Below are 21526 nucleotides of genomic sequence, written 5' to 3'. Positions count from 1 at the left end.
TGTTTATAACAGCATTATTCACAATAGCCTAAATTCCAAATTCAGTGTTATCTTTGAACTCTGGCCAGAGTGGACTTGCTATGTAGACATCCACTACGCATGTGTGGAGTTTGCAAGCTTGCTGTAGGGTTGAATCCTGAGCTCTCAGCAGCAGCAAGGTTTAGCCTTGTGTGGCTAAGTGTGCCTCAGCTATTCTCAGCAGATGTAGCAGTGGTGGGCATAGGCTGAGCCGTCGAGCAGACCAAATAAATTAAGCAGTTAGCATAACTGGGGAAAAAAGAAAACAAATTTCCATTAACAAAGGAATGGATAAACAAAGTATCCATATAATAGAATTTTATTTGGTAATAAAAAGAAGTGCCCTGATACATGCTAATGCTGCAATGTGCATGAACCTTAGGAAAACATGTTAAGTGAAAGAAATCAGAGATGATTCCATTTATCTGAAAATATCCACAATAGGCAAAGCCAAAGAAATAGAAAATAGATTAGAGAGGTATCTGGGTAGTTCAGTCAGATAAGCGTCCAACTCTTGATTTCAGCGCAGGTAATGAGCTCAGGGTCATTCAGCAGGCTCTGTGCTAGACATGGAGCCTACCTAAGATTTTCTCTCTCCGTCTCCTTCTGCCCCTCCCCCCCTCACTCTCACTCTCTCTAAAAAAAGAAAAAGAAAAGAAAATAGATTAGTGGCTGCAGGGGCGGGGAGAGGGAGGAATGGGAGTGACTGCTGATGGATGTGGAGTTTCTTTTTGAGGTGATGAAATATTCTGGAATGAGATGGTGATGATGGTTGCACAGCTCTGAATATGCTAAAACCACGGAACTATACAGGCATACCTCATTGCCCTTCACAGATACTGCTTTTTTTTTTTTTTTTTTTTTTTTTTTAACAAATTGAAAGTTCAGAGTTCAGTGGGGGATGTCACTGCAGTTGTGGTGGAAATAGCAGGGGGACTAGAATTAGCAGTGGAGCCTGAAGATGGGACTGAATGGCTACAGTGTCACGGTCAAACATAAACAGGTGAGAAGTTGCTTCTTACGGACAAGCAGAAAAAGTTGTTTCTTGAGATGGAACCTGCTCCTGGTGAAGATGCTGTGAAGATTGTTGAAATGATGACAAAGAATTTAGAATATTATGTAAACTTAGTTGATAAAGAAGTGGCAGGGTTTGAGAGGATTGACTCCAGTTTTGAAAGCAGTTCTGTGGGTGTAAAATGCTGTCAAACAGCATCGTATACGCTATCAAGAAATTGTTCATGAAAGCAAGAATCAAGCAATGTGGCACATTTTCTTCATTGTGGTTGCATTGTAAGAAATTGCCACAGCCACCCTTATCAGTCAGCAGCCATTAACATAAAGGCAGGATCCTCCACCAGCAAAAAGACAATGACTCCCTGAGATCTCAGATGATGGCTAGCATTTTTTAGCAGTAAAGTATTTTTTAATTAAAGTGTGTACATTGTTGTTTGGACATAATGCTATTGCACACGTAATAGACCACCGCATAGTGTAAGCATAACTTTTATGTGTACCAGGAAACCAAAAAACTTATATTTGCGATCACTATATTGTGATACGCACTTTATCATGGTGGTCTGGAACCAGACCCTCAGTATCTCTGAGTATGCCTATACTTTAGAAGGGTAGTTTTTATAATATGGGAGTTAGGTTTCAATAAAGTTATCTATTTTAAAGATTTATTTGTTTATTAGAGAGAGTGTGTGTACATGCACAGGGTGGAGGAAGGAGCAGAGGGAGAGGAAGAGAAAGAATGTTAAGCAGACTCCCTGCTGAGCCCAGAGCTTGATCTCAGGACCCTGAGGTCATGACCTGAGCCAAAAGCAAGAGTTGGACACTGAACCAGCTGAGCCACTCAGCTGCTCCTTCAATAAAGATTTTCTTTTTTTTTTTTAGAATTTGTTACCTTTACTTTTAATGTAATTTAATTATAAGTTTATAAAATTTATTTATTGTTTTATTGAAGTATAGTTGCCATATAATGTTATATTAGTTACAATCTCACCTCTGGTAACCACAAGTTTTTTTTTTGTTTGTTTTTTGTTTTTGTTTTTGTTTTTGTTTTTTTTTAACCACAAGTTTATTTTCTGTATTTATAGGTCTGTTTCTGCTTTGTTTTTTAATTTTTTATTATTTTTTATTTTTTTATAGATCTGCCTTATCCTTTTACTTTTTAAAATTTTATTTCAATTCAGGTTCAGGATCCCTGGGTAGCTCAGTGTCTGAGCATCTGCCTTCGGCCCAGGGCGTAACCCTGGGGTCCTGGGATCGAGTCCCACATCCGGCTCCCTGCATGGAGCTTGCTTCTCCCTCTGCCTGTGTCTCTGCCCCTTTCTCTGTGTCTCTCATGAATAAATGGATAAAATCTTTAAAATAAAAAAAAAATCCCTAAGGGAGCCATTGAAGTGCAGAAGAGTCTGATATAACCTGCGTTTATAAAAATATTTTTTATATAACACGTATTTTTTATATAACATTTATTATATGTTATATATACATATACACTCTCCATGCCCAGTGTGGAGCCCAGTACGGGACTTAAATTCATGACTTTGAGATCAAGACCTGAGCTGAGATCAAGAGTCGGAGGCTATGGGGCACCTGGATGGCTCAGTCACTCTCTCTCCCTCTAAAAAAAAAAATAATAATAAATAATAAATAAAAGTTGGACACTTAACAGATGCCCCGATCTGTGTTATATTTTGCAAAAATCACCATGCAGAGAATTGATGGGAGTGGTCGGCAAAAGTATGTTTGTCAAGGCAGGAAACAAGAAGACCTGTTAGGAGGCTGTCACAGTAGTCCAAGCTAGGAGGACAAGACCACGAACTCAGTCGGGATGCAATGGCAAGGAGACGGGAGAGAAAGCTGTGACTTGGCATTAAGGAGGTGGAGGATCGGGGATCCCTGGGTGGCTCAGCGGTTTAGCGCCTGCCTTCAGCCTGGGCCTGGTCCCCGAGTCCCGGGATCAAGTCCCACGTCGGGCTTCCTGCATGGAGCCTGCTTCTCCCTCAGCCTATCTCTGCCTCTCTCTCTCTCTGTGTCTCTCATGAATAAATAAAGAAAATATTTTTTTTTAATTTAAAAAAAATTTTTTAAATTTATTTATGATAGTCACAGAGAGAGAGAGAGAGGCAGAGACATAGGCAGAGGGAGAAGCAGGCTCCATGCACCGGGAGCCCGATGTGGGATTCGATCCCGGCACTCCAGGATCGCGCCCTGGGCCAAAGGCAGGAGCCAAACCGCTTCGCCACCCAGGGATCCCCAAGAAAATATTTAAAAAAAAATAAAGGCAGAGGATGATAAGCTGATGAAGCACAATTAAAAGGAGCAGCCAGAGAGATGAAAGGTAAACCAGGAAATAGCATAGGAGTACATGAAAAATCAGTTTCCAGGTAAAAGCTGAAGGTAACAGTTTTAAATGCTACAGAGGTTAAGCAGGAGAGCTGAGGACTGAAGAAAGGGACTTTATTATTTTTTTTAACTATGTATTTATTTGAGAGAGAGGGAGGGAGCACAAGCAGGGGGAGGGGCAGAGGGAGAGGGAGAGCAGAGTCCACTGAGCAGGGAGCCCGACGTGGGGCTCCATCCCAGGACCCTGGGATCATGACCTGAGCCAAGGGTAGACGCTTAACCACCTGAGCCACCCAGGTGCCCCAGAAAGGGACTTTATAAATAGCCACAAATGTACCCTTTTCTTCCCTTACTTTCCCAAAATAAGTTAAGTGCCCTTCTTTTGTGTTAACTATGATAGCTCTTACTTTGTTTTTACTTGATTATTTCTCTGTTTTCCCCTCTTAGAATGTGGGACCAGGATGGACTATAATTTTTTTAGTTTGGTTTGATTTATTGTGGTAAAATATACATAACATGCAGTTTGCCATTCTAACCATTTTTTAAGTGTACAGTTCAGTGACATTAAGTACATTCACATTATTTTGCAACTATTACCACCATCCATCTCCAGTACATTTTTGATCTTCCCAAAGTGAAACTCTACATATTCAGCAATAATTCCCCCTCCCCACAGCTTCTGGCAACCACCATTTTGCTTCTTATTTCTATGAATTTGACTAATCCAAGTACTTGACACAGGTGGAATCATACAGTGTTTGTCCTTTGGTGACTGGCTTATTTCACTTAACATAATGTCTTCAAGGTTTGTCCATGTGGCATGTGTCAGAATGTCATTCCTTTTAGGGCTGCGTAATATTCCCTTCTCCATGTATTCCATTGTATGGTTAGACCATAGTTTGCTGATTGATTCACCTGCTGATGGACACCTTTTGTCTATTGTGAATAATATTGCTGTGAGCATGGGTGTTCGAACGATCTCTTTGATTCTCTGCTTTTAGTTCTTTTGGGTAAATACTCAGAAGTGGAATTTGCTGGATCACGTTTCTGTCTTAATTACTTAACATTCCATTATACTCATCTGTTTTCTTATGTCTTTTCCATTAGGTTAAAAGGTTCTTGAGTGCAGCAATTATTTATTTGTCTTTGTAGTTCCAATGCTTAAAGACACTTAATAATTTATTAAGAGAATGAGTGAATAAATTTATGAATAGTTAAAACAAGTAATCTTATGTGCTTAACTACCTCCAGCTTCAGAACTTTCTTCTCCTGAGGGCTTGAGCACATAAATGCTCGAGTTAGAGTCCGCTCACTCCAGCCCTAACTCTTTCCCCTCTCTTCTGCAGACGGCTCCCACTTGCTTTTCTTCCATACTGCTGCTCCTAAGAGCCTGAGGGAAATATCAATTGTTGGAATGTCTCTGTGTGACTTTACTGGAGTTACTTAGGAAATCATCTTAGAGGGATGCCCGGGTGGCTCAGTGGTTGGGTGCCTGCCTCTGGCTCAGGTCGTGATCCTGGGATCCGGGATCGAGTCCCATGTCAGGCTCCCTGCATGGAGCCTGCTTCTCCCTCTGCCTGTGTCTCTACCTCTCTCTCTCTGTGTGTCTGTCATGAATAAATAAATAAAATCTTTAAAAAAAAAAAAAAAAAGAAATCATCTTAGAGTAAAGCTAGTTTAGTGGTGTCATTCTTGTTGGTTGGTTGGTTGGTTGGTTGGTTGGTTTTTGTTGTTGCTGTTCTAGCCTGCCTCTGAATTTTCACCTTTTTGAGCCTGGTTTTTCTTTTTCTAAGTAAAATCAAGTTTTTCTTATTATCCACTATTCAGAGAATCTCTCTTGGTAACCATTTGCTCTTGGGGAGTATGGAGCTTTCATATAAAGGTACTGAGAACTAAGGGTATGAGAGAAATAAGTCTACAACAGGCAGTCATCAGGGATGCCCTATTTTCTGGAACTCAAATTGGAAAAGCTGAAGCATTACATTTGAAATGTACCTGGACTCAGGCTGGGACTCTGCACACTGAGGTGTTTATTTTAAGCATATCTTTCTTGAAATGGCCTCATACATTTTGGGAGCTTCATTTGGAATTTGATACTATTAGACGTTGAAGGCAGTCTCCCTGCCCATTTATCAAGGGTTATTCAACAGTTAGGGTGAAACTTCCTTGACCTTTTGTCATTTTCCCAGGGTGTGACGCTAACGGACCTTCAAGAAGCAGAAAGGACTTTCAGCCGGTCGAGAGCAGAACGGCAAGCTCAGGAGCAGCCTGGCCAGAAGCCCACAGGCACCGAAGGGCTTGAGGGCAGCTCGGAGAAGCATGAGCCCCCAGCAGTCCCAGCAAAGGAAGCTGGTGAAGGCCGTCAACCCTGGAGCGGGAGTCTGGACGAAGAGGTGAGTCACTTCTGCTGGCACATACTATGCTAAAAACAGGGTCGTGGCCGTGGGGAATGCCTCCTCATGGATAATTGAGGCACAGCACTACGTAGCAGTGGACAGCCAGCGCAGAGAGAGCTCTGTTAACCTCTGTCTGTAGTTGGCAAGCCTGTGTGACTGAAAGAACTCAGAGGATATCTGTCCTTCAGTCATTGTTTTGTGCTTGGAGTTATTTGATGCTTATGTCTTATCCCGTTGAGGTGTTGACATGTAACATGGAATTGACATCTAACTTTTATTAATTTTAGACTATGTACATGATGATTTGATGTATGTACATATTGTGAAATTTTAACCACAAGCTCCATTAACTAAATGTATTCTTTAACTAAAGATATCTTTCGGGATCCCTAGGTGGCGCAGCGGTTTAGCGCCTGCCTTTGGCCCAGGGCACGATCCTGGAGACCGGGATCGAATCCCACGTCGGGCTTCCGGTGCATGGAGCCTGCTTCTCCCTCTGCCTGTGTCTCTGCCTCTCCCTCTCTCTCTGTGTGACTATCATAAATAAATAAATAAAAAAAATTAAAAAAAAATTTAAAGATATCTTTCCATTTTAAAGAGAGAGGTTATAGTATAATAAAAACACAAATAGAAATGTGAGGATTTATTGAGTGTCTATTTTATACCAGGCCTTATTTCAACTATTTCATATGCATTAATCCATTTAATCCTCAAAACTCCCCTCTGGGGTCAGTATTATTATTCATATTGTAAATGTGAAGAAATCAGGTCACAGAGAGGTTAAGTAACTTGCCCGGCATTTCACACAGATGACAAGTGGTTAAGCAGGAACTTGCACATAGGCAGTCGGGCTCCCAGAGCACTCTCTCCACCATGATTATATTGTTCTCTAAATCCCTACAAACCTAAGAGTTTACAAAGCAGCACCCCTTAATCCTCTGCCACAAGATGTCACTATTTTTAACCTCCGTTCCCATAAGTGGAGTTGGTAGTTAAAGGTATACGGTAATATTTAGGGTAAACGTAACTCCTAGTTTACCTAAGATGGTTCAAATTACACCTGTTATCTTAGTGTAATTATTGGTAACCATTCATCTTCGCTCTCAGAAGTGTGTCAACTGGGATGATAAATTTTCCCATCACCATAGTCAGAGGTGAAAGGAATCTCCTTGCTCCAGTTCTGAATGGCTAGGCTACATAAACTGAGGTTCCTTTGTTTATTTGTTCTGTCAGCTACTGTTTATTGATTACTTATTACTCGCTACTGTCCTAAGCACCTGATGTACATTATCTTGTATAATCCTCAAAAACCTCTCTGAGGAAGATATTACCCCTATTTTACATAAGAGAAAGCTGAGGCTCAGAGAAGTTAAGTAACTTATTCAAGGCCACACAGCTAGTAAATGCTGAAGCTAGAATTGGAACCAAGTTCTTTATGATTCTAGAGTTTACTATATTTTATTGCTTGTCTTTATAAACAAAAAGTATACAATCTCTACATGTAGTAAGAATTTCTCTATCTGCATCTTCAATAAACCAAGTTAAGGCTTATTGTCATACTCTTTCTCCTTGGGGAGAAAATTCAAGGTGGAAAATGGCAATGTTTTTAAAGTTTCAGTAAGCCTGGTTATGGCAGGTTGGTAGAGTTTTCAGAAATTGGTAGAATGTTCATATTTGGTCTCTGTTTTCAGATAATTCTGTATTATTTCTTCATATTCCCAGGCTTTTTATTTTTCTATATAAACCTTCCCTTTCATTGTTACCTCTTAAAAAGGCCATCATCCTTCTTATTTTCATTCCAGAATCAAAGGGATTTTTATTAACAAGGTTTGTGTTTCCTGGGCTACTACTATCAGCGTGATGGTGTTATCAGAATAGGAATCCAGAAGTTATTTCCTTTCTGGCTAATTAACTAACTTTAGTTCACCTCAGTAGCTATCTATTGTGCATCTACTATTAAGAAGCCTCTTGGTATATTAAAAAAAATAAAGCCCATATTTAATAAGCCTGCTATCCTTATCCGTTGGTTGGACTTGACCTCTACCATCTTATTCTGTGGATTATTTCCAGCCTGTCTATCGTCGCCTGAGGTATACAGCTCAGCCAGACAAATCCACAACACCGGTGTCTCCTTCTGCCTCAAGACCCTCTCTCTACACCAGTTCCCATCTGCTACGGACAAGCAGATCTTCAGTCCCTGACTCTGAGAGCACAGAGACCACCCCAAACACTGCAGTTGCAAAGGAAATGGACAAAAATGGTGTGTAGAGCTTCAGAATATACGGCCTCCCCCCTTAGTGGACATGCCCCCCCAGTCCCTGAGATCACACTTTGTTTTATCTCTGACCAGAGAGTGAAGAAGCAGATGTGGATGATCAGTCCTCTAATAGACTGTCCATCCGTGAGAGGAGGCGGCCCAAGGAGCGACGACGAGGCACAGGCATCAATTTCTGGACAAAAGATGTAAGTGAATTGGTCTGTGCTAGTACATGTCACATTACTCATTAATGCCATCCTTTTTGTTCCTGTGGATGCTGTCCTTTTTGTTGAGTTCAAAAAAAGAGAAAGGGCTCCATGTGGTCCCATGAATCTTGCAGATTATCAAGAACTACTACCAAGGAAAGAAAAGAAGAAGGACTCACCTAGGGTGGGGCTCCTTTGGTATATTCTTGGCTGGATGCCTCATGCCTAGAACAGTGCCAGGCATGTAGTAGGCACTCAGGAGATAAGTGGTGAAGAATGAATGAAAAGGCCAGAAATCTACAACAACCATATAAACAAATACAACAAGTGAATAAGCTTGTCAAACATCAGCAATTCTCCCTAATATTCTCAGAAAGTCATGCGGTTGGTTAGTCAACAGTATTATCACATGTAATCAAAAATTCTAACAAAATATTTTAGGAGCATTACAAGAATTTCAGGGAATGTAAAATCTGTTAGTAACACAAGTTCATCTGACTCAGTTTTACTCTTTTGAAGGAAAAAAAATATATATAGAACAGATAAACTATGACTTTAAAATAAAGACAGCTATACCAGTGCTTACTAACTGCAAGCACACATTCAGTACTTTAAATCACCCTCTTCTTCTTTACCTATCTCCCTCAACTTTGTTATTGGCATTTTTTTTTTAATTTTTAAAAAGATTTTATTTATTTATTTATTTATTTATTTATTTGCGAGAGAGAGGAGAGAGAGAGAGTATACAAGCAGGGGGTTAGGGCAGAGGGAGAAGCAGACTCTCCATTGAGCAGAGAGCCTGAAGCAGGACTCAATCCCAGGACCCTGGGATCATGACCTGAGCTAAAGGCAGATGCTTAACTGACTGAGCCACCAAGGTGCCCTCATTGCCCTCAATGCCCTCAATTTTGGCATTTTAAAAGTCAAGTGACCAAGAATCAGGAGGTCCTTTGCTACCAGTGACTTTATTTGAAAATTAGATGAACCTTTCAGTGAGACAGAAATGAAACAGTAATAGTCATCTATTAGAAACTATTTTTAAGGGGATCCCTGGGTGGCTCAGCGGTTTAGCGCCTGCCTTTGGCCCAGGACGTGATCCTGGAGTCCCAGGATCGAGTCCCGCATCGGGCTCCCGGCATGGAGCCTGCTTCTCCCTCTGCCTGTGTCTCTGCCTCTCTCTCTCTCTCTCTCTATGTCTATCATAAAATAAATAAATCTTTAAAAAATAAATTAAAAAAACTATTTTTAAGATAAAAGTATCTCATTTTTATAGGACCAAATAGACTGATAACTATTGATAGAGTTGAAATAAAGCCTGTCCTTTCTAAAGATACTCCTTTCCTGCCATGTTTATTTGACATTTTTGATGACAGGCGATGTTCCAGAGCTGTCTGCTTATGGTGGCTGTTAAAAGCATCAGTAACAGAGCATCACTTGGCAGTCAGTTCTCACTGCCCACGTTTGAAATGCCAGGATGCATAATTGATGGGAGCTGACCTTGTTGCTTTCAAGGACGGCTGTGACCATGGTCCTCTTGTTTTTCTCCCTCCTTCCTTTCAGGAAGATGAAACTGATGTCTCTGAAGAAGTAAAAGAAGCACTGGTAAGTGGCAAGCCAGTGAGGCATGTCCCTTTTGCTTCAACCTCTCTCATGTGCATACAATTTTAATAGAAAAGAGCAGGTCCTATGCAGATTTGCAAAGAGGAAGGGTTTGAAGATAGACGTTGCTTCAAGAAATGTGGCAGGTGTTAGTTGATGGTACATTGTCTCAGATGCCATAACAATACCCATGATCTTAAGCAAGTGTCCTGCACTTCTCTATGCCTTCTGCTGATCCCTGACACAGTTCTAGCATCTGCCTGTCTGCTTTTCTCTCTTGTGAATATGTCATTCAATTGTACAAAGTACTTTGAAATTTTTGGAAGAAAAGTGAAGAATGAAACTATTGTTTTTATGATCTGTACTTATATACAGAAAGGGACATAAATGTGAAGCATGTAAACATCACATAATCCATAAGTCACTTATATTTGACTTTGAAATAAGGTTAAACTCTTGACTCTTCTACATCTCAGGCCTGGCATCCAACTTTTTCTCTGTAGCAGATAACCTGGGCCCAGCTTTCCTGATATTCCCGGTTCCTGAAAGCCCCTCAAACATGACAGAAACTTGGTGATTTCCTTATCAGTACTATTTTTTCAGGAAGGCAGGAAGGAATTTCGTTTTGACTAAATGAATTGAAACTACATATGCATTTCTATCGGAGATTATGTAACATGATGCCCTTTTTATATCCTGTAGTTAGTTGAAAGTATGTTCTCGGAATATATTTGAGGGGCTTCTGGGTGGCTCAGTTGGTTAATAGTCCAACTCTTTTTTTTTTTTTTTTTTTTTCAAGAGGTTGGGGAGAAGTGGAAGGGAAGGGAGAGAGAATCTTAAGTGGGCTTCATACCCAGTGTGGTCTACTTAAAAAAAAAAAAAAAAGTATATTTGATACACCATACTGAAAATCAACAACTCATTCTTAGCAGAGGAAATAGAAATAATACTATATTATGTCATTGACCTGCCTATATTTTAATCAAAATCCAAAGCGATCATAGCAGCCCCGCGGAAGGCAATACCCTGATGATTAGTGCTGACATAGGTGTGAAGTCCCCACCCTTAGTTGAAACTAGGCCACTCACAAAGATGAGCCATGTCAGGTGGAAGTACCACAAAGAGGTTCATGCACATGCAGAAATAACAGCAACTCTTCAGTTCTTCCACTGAAAGGCCGGGAAAGCCTTTTGGAGATGTAAAGAGTGGATGTAGGAAAGTTGCTTTGGGGAATGATGAAATACCTAAAGAGAGAATCTGAATAATAGATTACAGAGAACTGAAATGGACTCTAATCCTTAGAGGTTATAGGAGCCATTGAAATCCATAAAGAGAATGACAACAAGGATGGTGTGGTTGTGACAAAATGTCTTTTGTCAGTGAACATTTGTGTCTCTACCTTTCCAAACCCCTTGGCATGGGAAAATCCTAACATACGGCACCAGGGAAGGAAAGCCAAGGTGTTCCTGAATCAGTCCTTCCAAGAGTATTTCATCTTAGGACCACTGAATTAAAATTATAGAAAAGACTTTTTGTTTGGTGAGGAGGAGCAGAAACTGTTGAGGTTTGATGAGAAAGTGCTTTGTCAAACTGAAAAACACTTCGCTCACCCAGTTCCTTGAGGCATCTGTTAGTGTCTGCCGTGTGTCAAGCAGACTCCAGTGTGAATCTTGAGAAGAATGCACAGTCTGTTATCTCTTGAAGGTAATTTTGAATGTATGCAGGCAAACCAGAATTGGTACAAGGATATCCCAGGTGCCATTCTCCAGCCCTACCACCACGTAGAAGGAAAGACTGGTGACAAGTCAGCACAGGGCGAAGAATCCTTTAAAAGCCTTGTGTTTGCTTGATTCATCACCCCAGTGTATTGCAGTGAGCCACTTATCTGGCCTTCACCATCTCCTCCACTGCAGACTACGTGAGAGGAGCTAGGCCAGCCCAGGTGAGCAACCAGCCCAGCCACGGCCTTGGCCTCGTATGGCTTTTGTTAGATAGGATTACAGCCTTAGCATTACTTAACTGAAGAGGGAAAAAAAACAACAACACTTACCTGTTTTTCTCCCAAGTACCCTCTTCTAACACCAGCAGGCATGATGCCATGATCATCATAGGACCCGCAGAGCAACATGCTGGGCCATGCATAGCCCAGTGTAAGCTGCAGTTCTACTTGAAGACAGTCAGACGTCTCTTAGAACCTGGCTTTCTCCCCACCCCACCCCCAAATGGCCTTCCATCAGGCACAGAATTGCACCAGCCAAGGGAGGGGCGCTCTGTTGAATTAGCACTGCTAGCTAATCAGCGTGGATACTGGTGAGAAGCCAGGACAATTCACTTTCCTTGGTTTTTGATTTAGTAAGACTATATATGCTGTTGACGTCCTGACAGCTCCCTTCTCTTTCTTAGCCAGTTCCTAAAGAATGGTGGTGACATTTTTAAAGTTAACTCTTCCCAAGACTCTGGCATATTTTGTATTTATATATATAAAATATATATATATGACTTACAATCAAACTTCACAGATCTTAAGTGTACTATTTGGTGAGTTTTGACAATTGTATACACCAGTGAAAACAATACTCACATCAAGATATAGAACTTCTCCATCACCTAGAAAAGTTCCCTCATGCCCCCGGCCCTGTCCCAAGAGGCAACCATTGTTCTGATTTCTGTCACCATGCGATTAATATTGCCACTTCTTGAACTTCATATATATGAATCATACAATAATATTTCATTTTAAGAATAGAAAGGAAATTTCAGGGCTGCCCAGGTGGCTCAGCGGTTTAGCGCCGCCTGCAGCCCAGGGCGTGATCCTGGAGCCACGGGATTGAGTCCCACATCAGGCTCCCTGCATAGAGCCTGCTTCTCCCTCTGCCTGTGTCTCTGCCTCTCTCTCTCTCCCTCTCTCCCTTCATCTCTCTCTCTCTCTCAGTCTCTCATGAATAAATAAATAAATAAAATCTTTTAAAAAATACTTTTTAAAAAAAGGAAACTTCAGTGGTTTTTATCTGTATCTTGTGTTTCATTTACGGTTAGCATTAAAATGACTCCAAATAAGTAAAGATTTTGTTTCCTCCTCTTAAAGATTTCAAAAGAAGATTCTTTAACCTCTCACCCATGTATCAATAACAACAGCATGGTTAAGAAGACCTCTTTCTTGTTCAACCTAAATGTCTATTGGTATCCTTGAAATGCAGTTCTCCTTTCTGTACCTGTGCTTGAAGAATGTCACCAGCATTTGTAGAAAGATAAAATTTATTGCCAGGAAGGGCCCATGATGTTTGTTAACAATTATTTGATAGGAGAAAGACCAGTTGTACGTTTCTTTGTCCATGACACCAAGGAATGTTACTTAGAAGCCTGGGGACTTTGCTTAAGCCAAACATACTACATGATTTCAGTCAGAACCCATCCCCATTGGTAAATCCATGAACAGGTGAGACTGGCAATGCATAATTTGATGTCTTAGCACCTCCTTGACAAATGCATTCAAAGCATATGTTAATTATCCACATTAGGTATGTAATAGATACTTTCCAGAAGTCTTAATATATCATTTGTCTTGCTAAGTGAAAAAGAAACTGTATCTAGATCTTAACGTGAGGAAGAAGGGTATTCCAATCATACCTGAAAAACCTTTATATTCAGGAGCGTGTTTGTTTTCTTCACTAGAGGTAATTGTAGAGGTAACTTCTTTACAGTGTTCTGAAGGCACAGTCATAGGTACACTGCGGAAAGTGATGGAAATTTGGCTTCTTTCCATCTCTTTTTCCCTACATCTTTGGCCTCCCTTTCTTTTGCTTAACATTGATTTTTATGTATTGCATCGTTGCTGCTTTCCCCCATTTACTCCTCTGGAGCAGATTGTTTCCTTCGCCAATTCTGTTGTAAAATTAAGTTCATCACTAGAGGGCACAGGCGGTCAATAGAAAAGATGCTGGTGAACAAGAATGATGCCCTAAAGAAGTTGAACAGAAGACAGATTCTTTTGTTTTAAAGGAATTTTTAAAAAGATTTTATTTATTTATTCATGAGAGACACAGAGAGAGGCAGAGACACAGGCAGAGGGAGAAGCAGGCTCCATTCAGGGAGCCCGGTGCAGGATTTGATCCCAGGTCATGACCTGAGCCAAAGGCAGACGCTCAACCACTGAGCTGCCCAGGCACCCTGTTTTAAAGGAATTGTTAAAGAACCCAGTTTAGTGTAGCAAAGTTACTTGCTTCCCAACTTTTGAGAATTTAGAGATAACTTGGGTTAGGGACCTCAATTGACAGTTAAGAAAATTGAGGCCCAAAGAAGTTAAGAAGTATTCAGGGACATGAGAGCTCTGCTAGTTGAATACCCATCCTGTACCCTGCATCAGGCACCTTTTTATTTGATTTTAGTGAAACAGATCTGAAATCAGGGCTTATATCCAGCAGTATTCCCTGTTTATCCATTTGGTTTTTACTTAACAGATTAAATGTTCAAATTGGCTTGCCAGGAGCATCTCACTTCCTTAGTGAAGTAATGTCTTCTTGATTTTATTTTTTTTTATTCATGAGACAGAGAGAGAGACAGGCAGAGGGAGAAGCAGGCTCCATGCAGGGAGCCCGATATGGGACTCGATCCCAGGACCCCGGGATCACACCCTGAGCTGAAGGCAGACACTCAACCACTGAACCACCCAGATGCCCCAGGAATGTCTTCTTGAAAGACAACTAAAAAGCCTACTCTGAGTGTTCAGTTTCACACAGTGGGTAGAATGTCAGCATTCTTTGGTCTTTGATGTAGGTAGGCACTTACATATTACAGGAAGTAAGAATTTCCATACAAAATACTTCCCTTCAGGTAGCACTCATTCTGAACAAAATCACTGAAACCTCACCCTCAATATTAGCAATGTAGTTTTCCCAGTCCAGAATGGAACCAGTAGATCTGGATTGGTAATGACCCATCAAAATGCATTGGTACAGGAGATACTGTTCAGGAATTACTAATTCATGGACATTAAGGTATCTGTCTTAGATAAATGGTGGCATGCTACCGCAGAGATATGTTGGTAAAGTGTTCCAAAAGAAGTAAGCCATTAAATGTAAGATTTTCAAATTAGATAAAAGAGAGAACCATTCAGAAACTTGCTGGCAAAACTTAGTTTTGAACTAAGCTTTAATAGAAAATAAAACTTGGGGGCACCTGGATGGCTCAGTGGTTTAATGCCTGCCTTTGGCCCAGGGCCTGATCCTGGAGACCCAGGATAGAGTCCCACTTCGGGCTCCCCGCCGGGCACCTGCTTCTCCCTCTGCCTGTGTCTCTGCCTCTTTCTCTCTGTGTCTCTCATGAATAAATAAATAAAATCTTAAAAAAAAAAAAAGGCTCTGCTCTTATGGAATTTACATTCTAGTGGAAGATATAGACAAGAAATAAATGTATGAAGTAAATAGTATGTGAAAAGGTGGTAAGTGTTTTTGGAAAGCCCATAAATAGTAGGATAGGAAAGAATCAGAAATGCTTGAGTGGGATAAGAAGTTGACATAGTCAGGATAGACCTTGCTGAAAACACATCATTTGAGCCTAGACTTAAAGGAAGTAAGATGGGGGGCTATGTGGACATATGGGAATAGAGAGTTTAGGCAGTGGGAACAGCGCTTGCAGAGATTTGAGGTGGAAGTGTGCCTGATGTACTTGAGGACCGGTGAAAAGACCAACGTGGTAGAGCAGAATGAGCAGAAGAGCCCAATGGCATAGACTGGTAAGTCCTCTTAGGGGCTGTAGCTTTTGATCTGAATAGCCATTGTAGAGTTTGGAGCAGAAGAGTGAGGTGATTATACTTCTATTTTAAGAAATTACTCTGCCTACTATTTTGAGAATGTGTTCCCGTGGGGTTTGGGTGGAAGTAGGGACATCAGTTAGGAGGCAATTATAATTATCCAGGGAATAACTGATGGTGGTTTGGACCAAAGTGATAGTGGGTAGTAAAGATACTGAGAAGTTTTCAGATTCAGATTCTGATTCTGATTCTGTAGTTTGAAATTGGAACAAGTAAAATTTGCTGCTGGATTGGATATAGGGTGAAAAAGTTAAGGGGCATGGGGAAGTATAGTGATCAAGGTTGACACTGAAGTTTTTTTAGCTAAGGCAACTGAAAATACAGAGTTTTTGTTAACTAAGACAGAGAAGACTGTGGAAGGAATGGATTTACAGAAGGGAAGAGCAGGCATGTAGTTTTGATTTTAGGACTGTTAAATTTAATATGTCTGATTGGCATCCATGTGGGAATGTTAAGAGAAGACTTAGCAGTAGGAGCCTGAAGTTCAGGTGACAGGTCCAGACTGGACATACGAACTTGAATGTCAGCAAATGTACAGATTGTGTTTAGAACCATGAGATAGAATGGGATCACCAAGAGGATGAAAGTAGACAGAGAAGAAATCCAAAGACAGAGCCCTGGGGTTCTCTAAAATTCAAAATGAGAAGGGGAAGTGGGGAAGAACCACAAAGGAAACTGATGAATCCCAGCACTTAGCTCTGAGAATGTGAATATGACTGTTTTTGGCTAAATCAGAAGAATTCTATTGATTAACCATATTTGCAGGTGTATCTTTTACGTTGACTCCGCTTTTGGTCCCCTTTGCTTTGCCTAATCTCCTTCAGCTTTATTACATCTTTGAATAAGTAGCGCTTCCATTCCACTTGAGAATAAGAGGCTTTCTTTGGAAAACTTATTTGAGTGCTATCGTATACTAAACTCTGAGTTAGCTCTGTGATGGCCAGAATAGCTATTATAGACTGAATCTTGGAACTTCTTATTTTAAAGATAACAACTAAGCCCAGAGATAGTAAGTAACTTGCCAGGACCACATAGCTGGGTTCCTCGTCCATGGCTATTGTACTACCTTCAGGTGAATCTTTGTGTCTGTTATCTGTCTTGTGTGGTGTACTGTGGTGACAGGCAGTATCGCATAGTACTTAAGAGTGCAGCCCAGGAGCTAGATGGACTCCCTGGGCCACTTAACTACTTTGGGTAAATTGAAACTGAGGAAACTTCAGTTTCCTTATCTATAGAGTAGGGATAATCATGGTAGCTACCTCTTAAAGTCATAAAGTGAAAATAAATACATTTAAATAGTTAGAGATGATTGAGATTCATTCATGCTGTCTTCCAAATCTATAGGTTCCTTTCTTTTTTTTTTTTTTTAAGATTTTATCTATTTATTCATGAGGGACACAGAGAGAGAGGCAGAGACCCAGGCAGAGGGAGAAGCAGGCTCCATGCAGGGAGCCCGACACGGGACTCGATCCCAGGACCCCGGGGTCACATCTGGAGCTGAAAGCAGACATTCAACCACTGAGCCACCTAGGCGTCCCAATCTGTAGATTCCTAAATCTGTATGAGTGTAAGGCTTTTAGAATACATTCCTTGACCTTAGAATCATGTGATCTTTTTTCCTTTTTTTTTTTTTAACTTAAATTCAATTTGCCAATATACAGTGTAACACCCAGTGAGAATCATGTGATCTTGAAGTTATTTATTAATTTATCCATAAATAATGGATTCTTTGGAGAGTCAGAGAAGTAGTCCAGGCTCCTCTGTAATTCCAGTATAATGTCTATGTTCTGAAAATGTGCCTGATGAATTTTGAGATATTTTATATATTTTTTAAATATTTTATTTATTTAAAAAAAAAAGATTGTATTTATTTATTCATGAGAGACACAGAGAGAGGCAGAGACATGACACGGGCAGAGGGAGAAGCAGGCTCCCTGCGGGGAACCTGATGTGGGACCAGATCCCAGGACCCCAGGGTCATGCCCTGAGCTGAGGGCAGGCGCTCAACCGTGGAGCCACCCAGGTGACCGAGAAGTAAGTTTTATTTATTTATTTATTTATTAAATTTTTATTTATTTATGATAGTCACAGAGAGAGAGAAAGAGAGACAGAGACATAGGGAGAAGGAGAAGCAGGCTCCATGCACCGGGAGCCCGACGTGGGATTCGATCCCGGGTCTCCAGGCTTGCGCCCTGGGCCAAAGGCAGGCGCCAAACCGCTGCGCCACCCAGGGATCCCGAGAAGTAAGTTTTAAAAGGGGTTGCAGAAGTAGGAGAACTGAGTAATGAATAGAAAGGGAAGAAACGAGAACTAAACATTTTCAGTTTTGCTGGGAACTCTGAGCACCTGATCAAATCAAGCCCCTGCAAATTTCTCTGTCAATCAAGCAGACTTTCATTTCTCTGCCTTAGTTACCCCTCCCGTTTATCTTTCTCTGCCAGCAGTTCTAGTTTTGTAGATCTTTACTCCCCGCCCCTCCCCCACACACGTACATGCTATCTGTCTTTGAATAAAATAGCCGCTTTGCTATTGCTCTATCTTTTTCACAGCTTTGCTTCTGGCTATTTGCTGGATCTTGTCCCCTCTCTCAGGCCATATTTTTTTCATCTTGTTACTTAATCTTGTGAAGCCCCTTAATCTGCTGGAAACATCCAGTGAATTTCTGTCCACTCTCCACCACTGGGCAATATTTTGCCATTCTCCTTTTAGGTAAAAAACTAGGACTGTTTTTGCTTTCCCCTCTCTGGGGCTTGATTACCTAATATGGTAAGGTATGTCCCAGGCAAGACTTCACTGTTGAGATAGAACAGTTCGACTAAGTTTAAAGACACCGTAGGTGAGCTAACAGAGCTATCACGGTTAGTTACTTATGTAGTAAAGTAATATTTTTCACAGTATACCGTATAACAACCACAACCTTGTGGGTTTTTTTTTTTTAAGCAAGCCTCTCTTCCTTTTTTAATCAAGTGAAAGGATAAGAAAATAAAGGTTTTCCTCCCTCAGCCTCTTTATCTTTAGCCAGATCAAAAAAAAAAAAAAAAAAATGAAGAGAACAGGATAGTTTGTCCTCAAATTGAGAGTTTTGAGGCGTCTGAGAAATTTGGTTATATAAAAATGCTTATAAGGGTATTAAAAATAGGATAGATTTAATAAGTGATGGCTGTTATAAACAGTCCTCTCGTAGCCAGCCTGTGGGAGTTGGCAGGCATTCACATGAAGAAATGCAGGCTGTCCCGGATTTGTACAATTGATGACAATGGGCAGCCCCAAGGAAGGAGATGGAGACTGAGAGATGGCAACCAACCAACTCTGTGTGTGGGAAGCTGCCTTCTATCCAGTGTGCACTAAAGAATCTTCTCGAGTGGTTCACTCCCCGTTAGCCTGAAAGGATCTTTCCCTTCACTGTACATTTGCTCTTGCTTTGCGACTGTAGTTTCTTAAAATACTGCAGATGCTGTGATTTTCTATATATGGGTCATACAGTGCCTTGCTCTAGCCCAAGCTGTATAAACCAACAGTTTCTTTTGGCATCTTCCTTTTAAGGACTCTATTAATTTTAGGTCGTGCTGTTGCCAAGGAAATCTCAGTAATCAAAGCTCACATGTATTCCTTTGAGACCCTGTAATTTTTGGACCCACTGTCCCATTACATCAGTAAATTCTGCTCTAGTCAGAAATCTTTTCTTAAGATAGAATAAATTGACCTTCAAGGTATCTGTTTGGGCTTTTCTCAAACTTCTTATCCAAAGATGTGGAAGGTTTATTAACTAGTGAGTGTAGTACAGTTAACCCCTTGACCTTTTACTTTTCTTCCGATTTCTTTCTTCTGCTTCAGTTTGCCTTCAAGGTATTAGTTTGTGTTAGTGACCTGTGACCTCCTCTCTCTGCATTGGAGGGACACTGATGAGCTTGAAACTCTCCTGGAACTTTTTTTATGATTGTAAAGGTAATATATTTCATTATAGAAAATAGATGAAGTATAGAAAAGTATAAAGCAGTGGTTCTCAAGAGCAGCAGGAACATTTCTAGAGGTTCTAAACAGTCATGGGGGGACTTTGAAGGGTCACAGTGATGGGGGATGTTCTACATGCATTTAATGGACAGGGGCTAGAGATGCTAGATGTCCTAGTGTGTCCCATATAGCAGTTGTCCCTGCAGCTTGCCTGACTTTTAACTATCTTCCTGGACAGTCATAGATGACAACATCTGTTGTCTGAGTCCAAAACCAAACTTGATTTCATGTATAAACTCACATTTTATGGCAGAATTCAACTGCCGTGTAAACTGAGGAAAAACTGTAGTTTTAGTTTTACTCATTCCGGACAGCACTGACACTTGTATTGTATAACTGCATTGTTATAAAACACGTTCTGCAGATCTGCATCTGACTTCTGTTTTCATGGCGATCTGTGATGAGCCCAAGCCTCTGACTAGTTCATTATACTATCTAGTAGTATTGGCCCAAGACTTTATACATTGAAATACATAATTCATTATAAACTTCTTTTGTTTTCTTCATGATTTATTGTTGTTTTTTTAAATGATTTTAGCTGGGACGCCTGGTTGCCTCAGTCGGCTCAGTGTGATCCGAGGGTCCTGGGATCCAGTCCCACATCGGGTTCCCCGCAGGGAGCCTGCTTCTCCCTCTGCCTGTGTCTCTTATGAATAAATAAATAAAATCTTTAAAAAATAATAGAATAAAATGATTTAAGCTAAGTTTTATATCTATGAGTTTTATTTCAGGATAGAAATGATTGGGGGGGCAGCTTTTAGAAAATATTTGTTATAAAGGGATTCTGTGTGTTTATAAAGAACAAGAAAATATTGCCCAAAGTTATACGACTCAGAGGAAATGATTGTTTAATATTCTGGTGAATTTTCTGCTGGTATTTTCCCTAAGTTTTTTTTTTTTTTTTAACATATTCAAGACCAACTAATGACATTTTTAAGAAAAGGATAATTTCCAACCTAAGCATTCCTGGGACCCCTTCATTACCATGATGACAATCTCATAACATTGTCTTCAAAGCACTTGGGTTCAACTCTTTTATCAAAGTAGTCAGGCCTGTGATGGCTTTGATTACAGAGAGCCTCCAGGAATAATTGTTCCTCTTTCAGTTGAAATCTAAGGGTTACCTTAGTTCTGAAAGTATTCATTTCTTCTGTTGATAGCATGGCTAGAGAGCTTTAACCATGGCTTAGGCTTAGCTAATGTCGGAGTTCTAGCCCCATGATTGAGGTAAAAAGCTTAGTGTGGGATTTGCAGCTCTTTTTCAGCAAATGGAGTGTTTATAGATTTGCCCCAGCAGGAATGTTGCCCTCAAGGCATTAACAGATGTTACCTTTAAAGGTCTTACTCTGGTAGGACCTAAAAGGTAGGATAGTTGGAGAGAAAATGTAAAGATAAATGGTTACAATCTACCAGTCTTAATTTTCTGTATACCATCTCAGTTTTCGATGAAACAAGCTCAAAAATCTGCGGCCATTTAGTAACATGCATTTCTTTCATAGAAAACCCATAGTTTTATATACAGATATGATTTTTCAAGATATTTATTTATTTACTTTAAAGATTTTTATTTATTTATTCATGAGAAAGAGAGAGGCAGAGACACAAGCAGAGGGAGAAGCAGGCTCAGGGAGCCTATGTGTCCCGATTTTTCAAGATATTTAAATGATATTACAAGTGTGACTTAATAGTATGTGCTTTTAAGAATACTTGGCTTTTTCTAATGCTTTAAAAATGTTTTCTTACATGGGCAGTCCAGGTGTCTCAGTGGTTTAGCGCCGCCTCCAGCCCAGGGCCTGATCCCGGAGACCCGGGATCAAGTCCCACGTCGGGCTCCCTGCATGGAGCCTGCTTCTCCCTTTGCCTGTGTCTCTGCCTC

At 40.6% G+C, this 21526-nt stretch overlaps 1 protein-coding gene and 1 long non-coding RNA gene across 12 annotated transcripts in view; one reads left to right on the top strand and one right to left on the bottom strand.

Moving 5' to 3' along the window:
• The window catches only part of PPP1R12B (protein phosphatase 1 regulatory subunit 12B), a 205135-nt gene that overhangs the window by 112999 nt on the left and 70610 nt on the right, over positions 1–21526 (top strand). For 9 of the 11 annotated variants that reach the window (XM_038541861.1, XM_038541860.1, XM_038541863.1 and 6 more), the window contains 4 exons: positions 5562–5765; positions 7839–8028; positions 8119–8231; positions 9792–9833. In XM_038541861.1, coding sequence (XP_038397789.1) covers positions 5562–5765; positions 7839–8028; positions 8119–8231; positions 9792–9833 — 549 coding nt within the window. Of the gene's footprint in view, positions 1–5561; positions 5766–7838; positions 8029–8118; positions 8232–9791; positions 9834–10333; positions 10755–11896; positions 12611–21526 lie in introns of those variants that run through there. The other 2 variants (XM_038541866.1, XM_038541867.1) reach the window with 2 other exon arrangements.
• On the bottom strand, positions 53–9810 carry LOC111096579. The gene is made up of 3 exons (XR_005361784.1): positions 9729–9810; positions 8411–8528; positions 53–267 (listed from the first exon to the last, which is right to left on the bottom strand). It is a non-coding gene; the product is annotated as an uncharacterized LOC111096579 (long non-coding RNA).

The sequence above is a fragment of the Canis lupus genome, chromosome 7 (assembly GCF_011100685.1).
Source record: "Canis lupus familiaris isolate Mischka breed German Shepherd chromosome 7, alternate assembly UU_Cfam_GSD_1.0, whole genome shotgun sequence".
NCBI classification, from domain to species: domain Eukaryota; kingdom Metazoa; phylum Chordata; class Mammalia; order Carnivora; family Canidae; genus Canis; species Canis lupus.
Note: the sequence above shows the minus strand (reverse complement) of the source record. Positions and strands in the feature narration are given on the sequence as shown.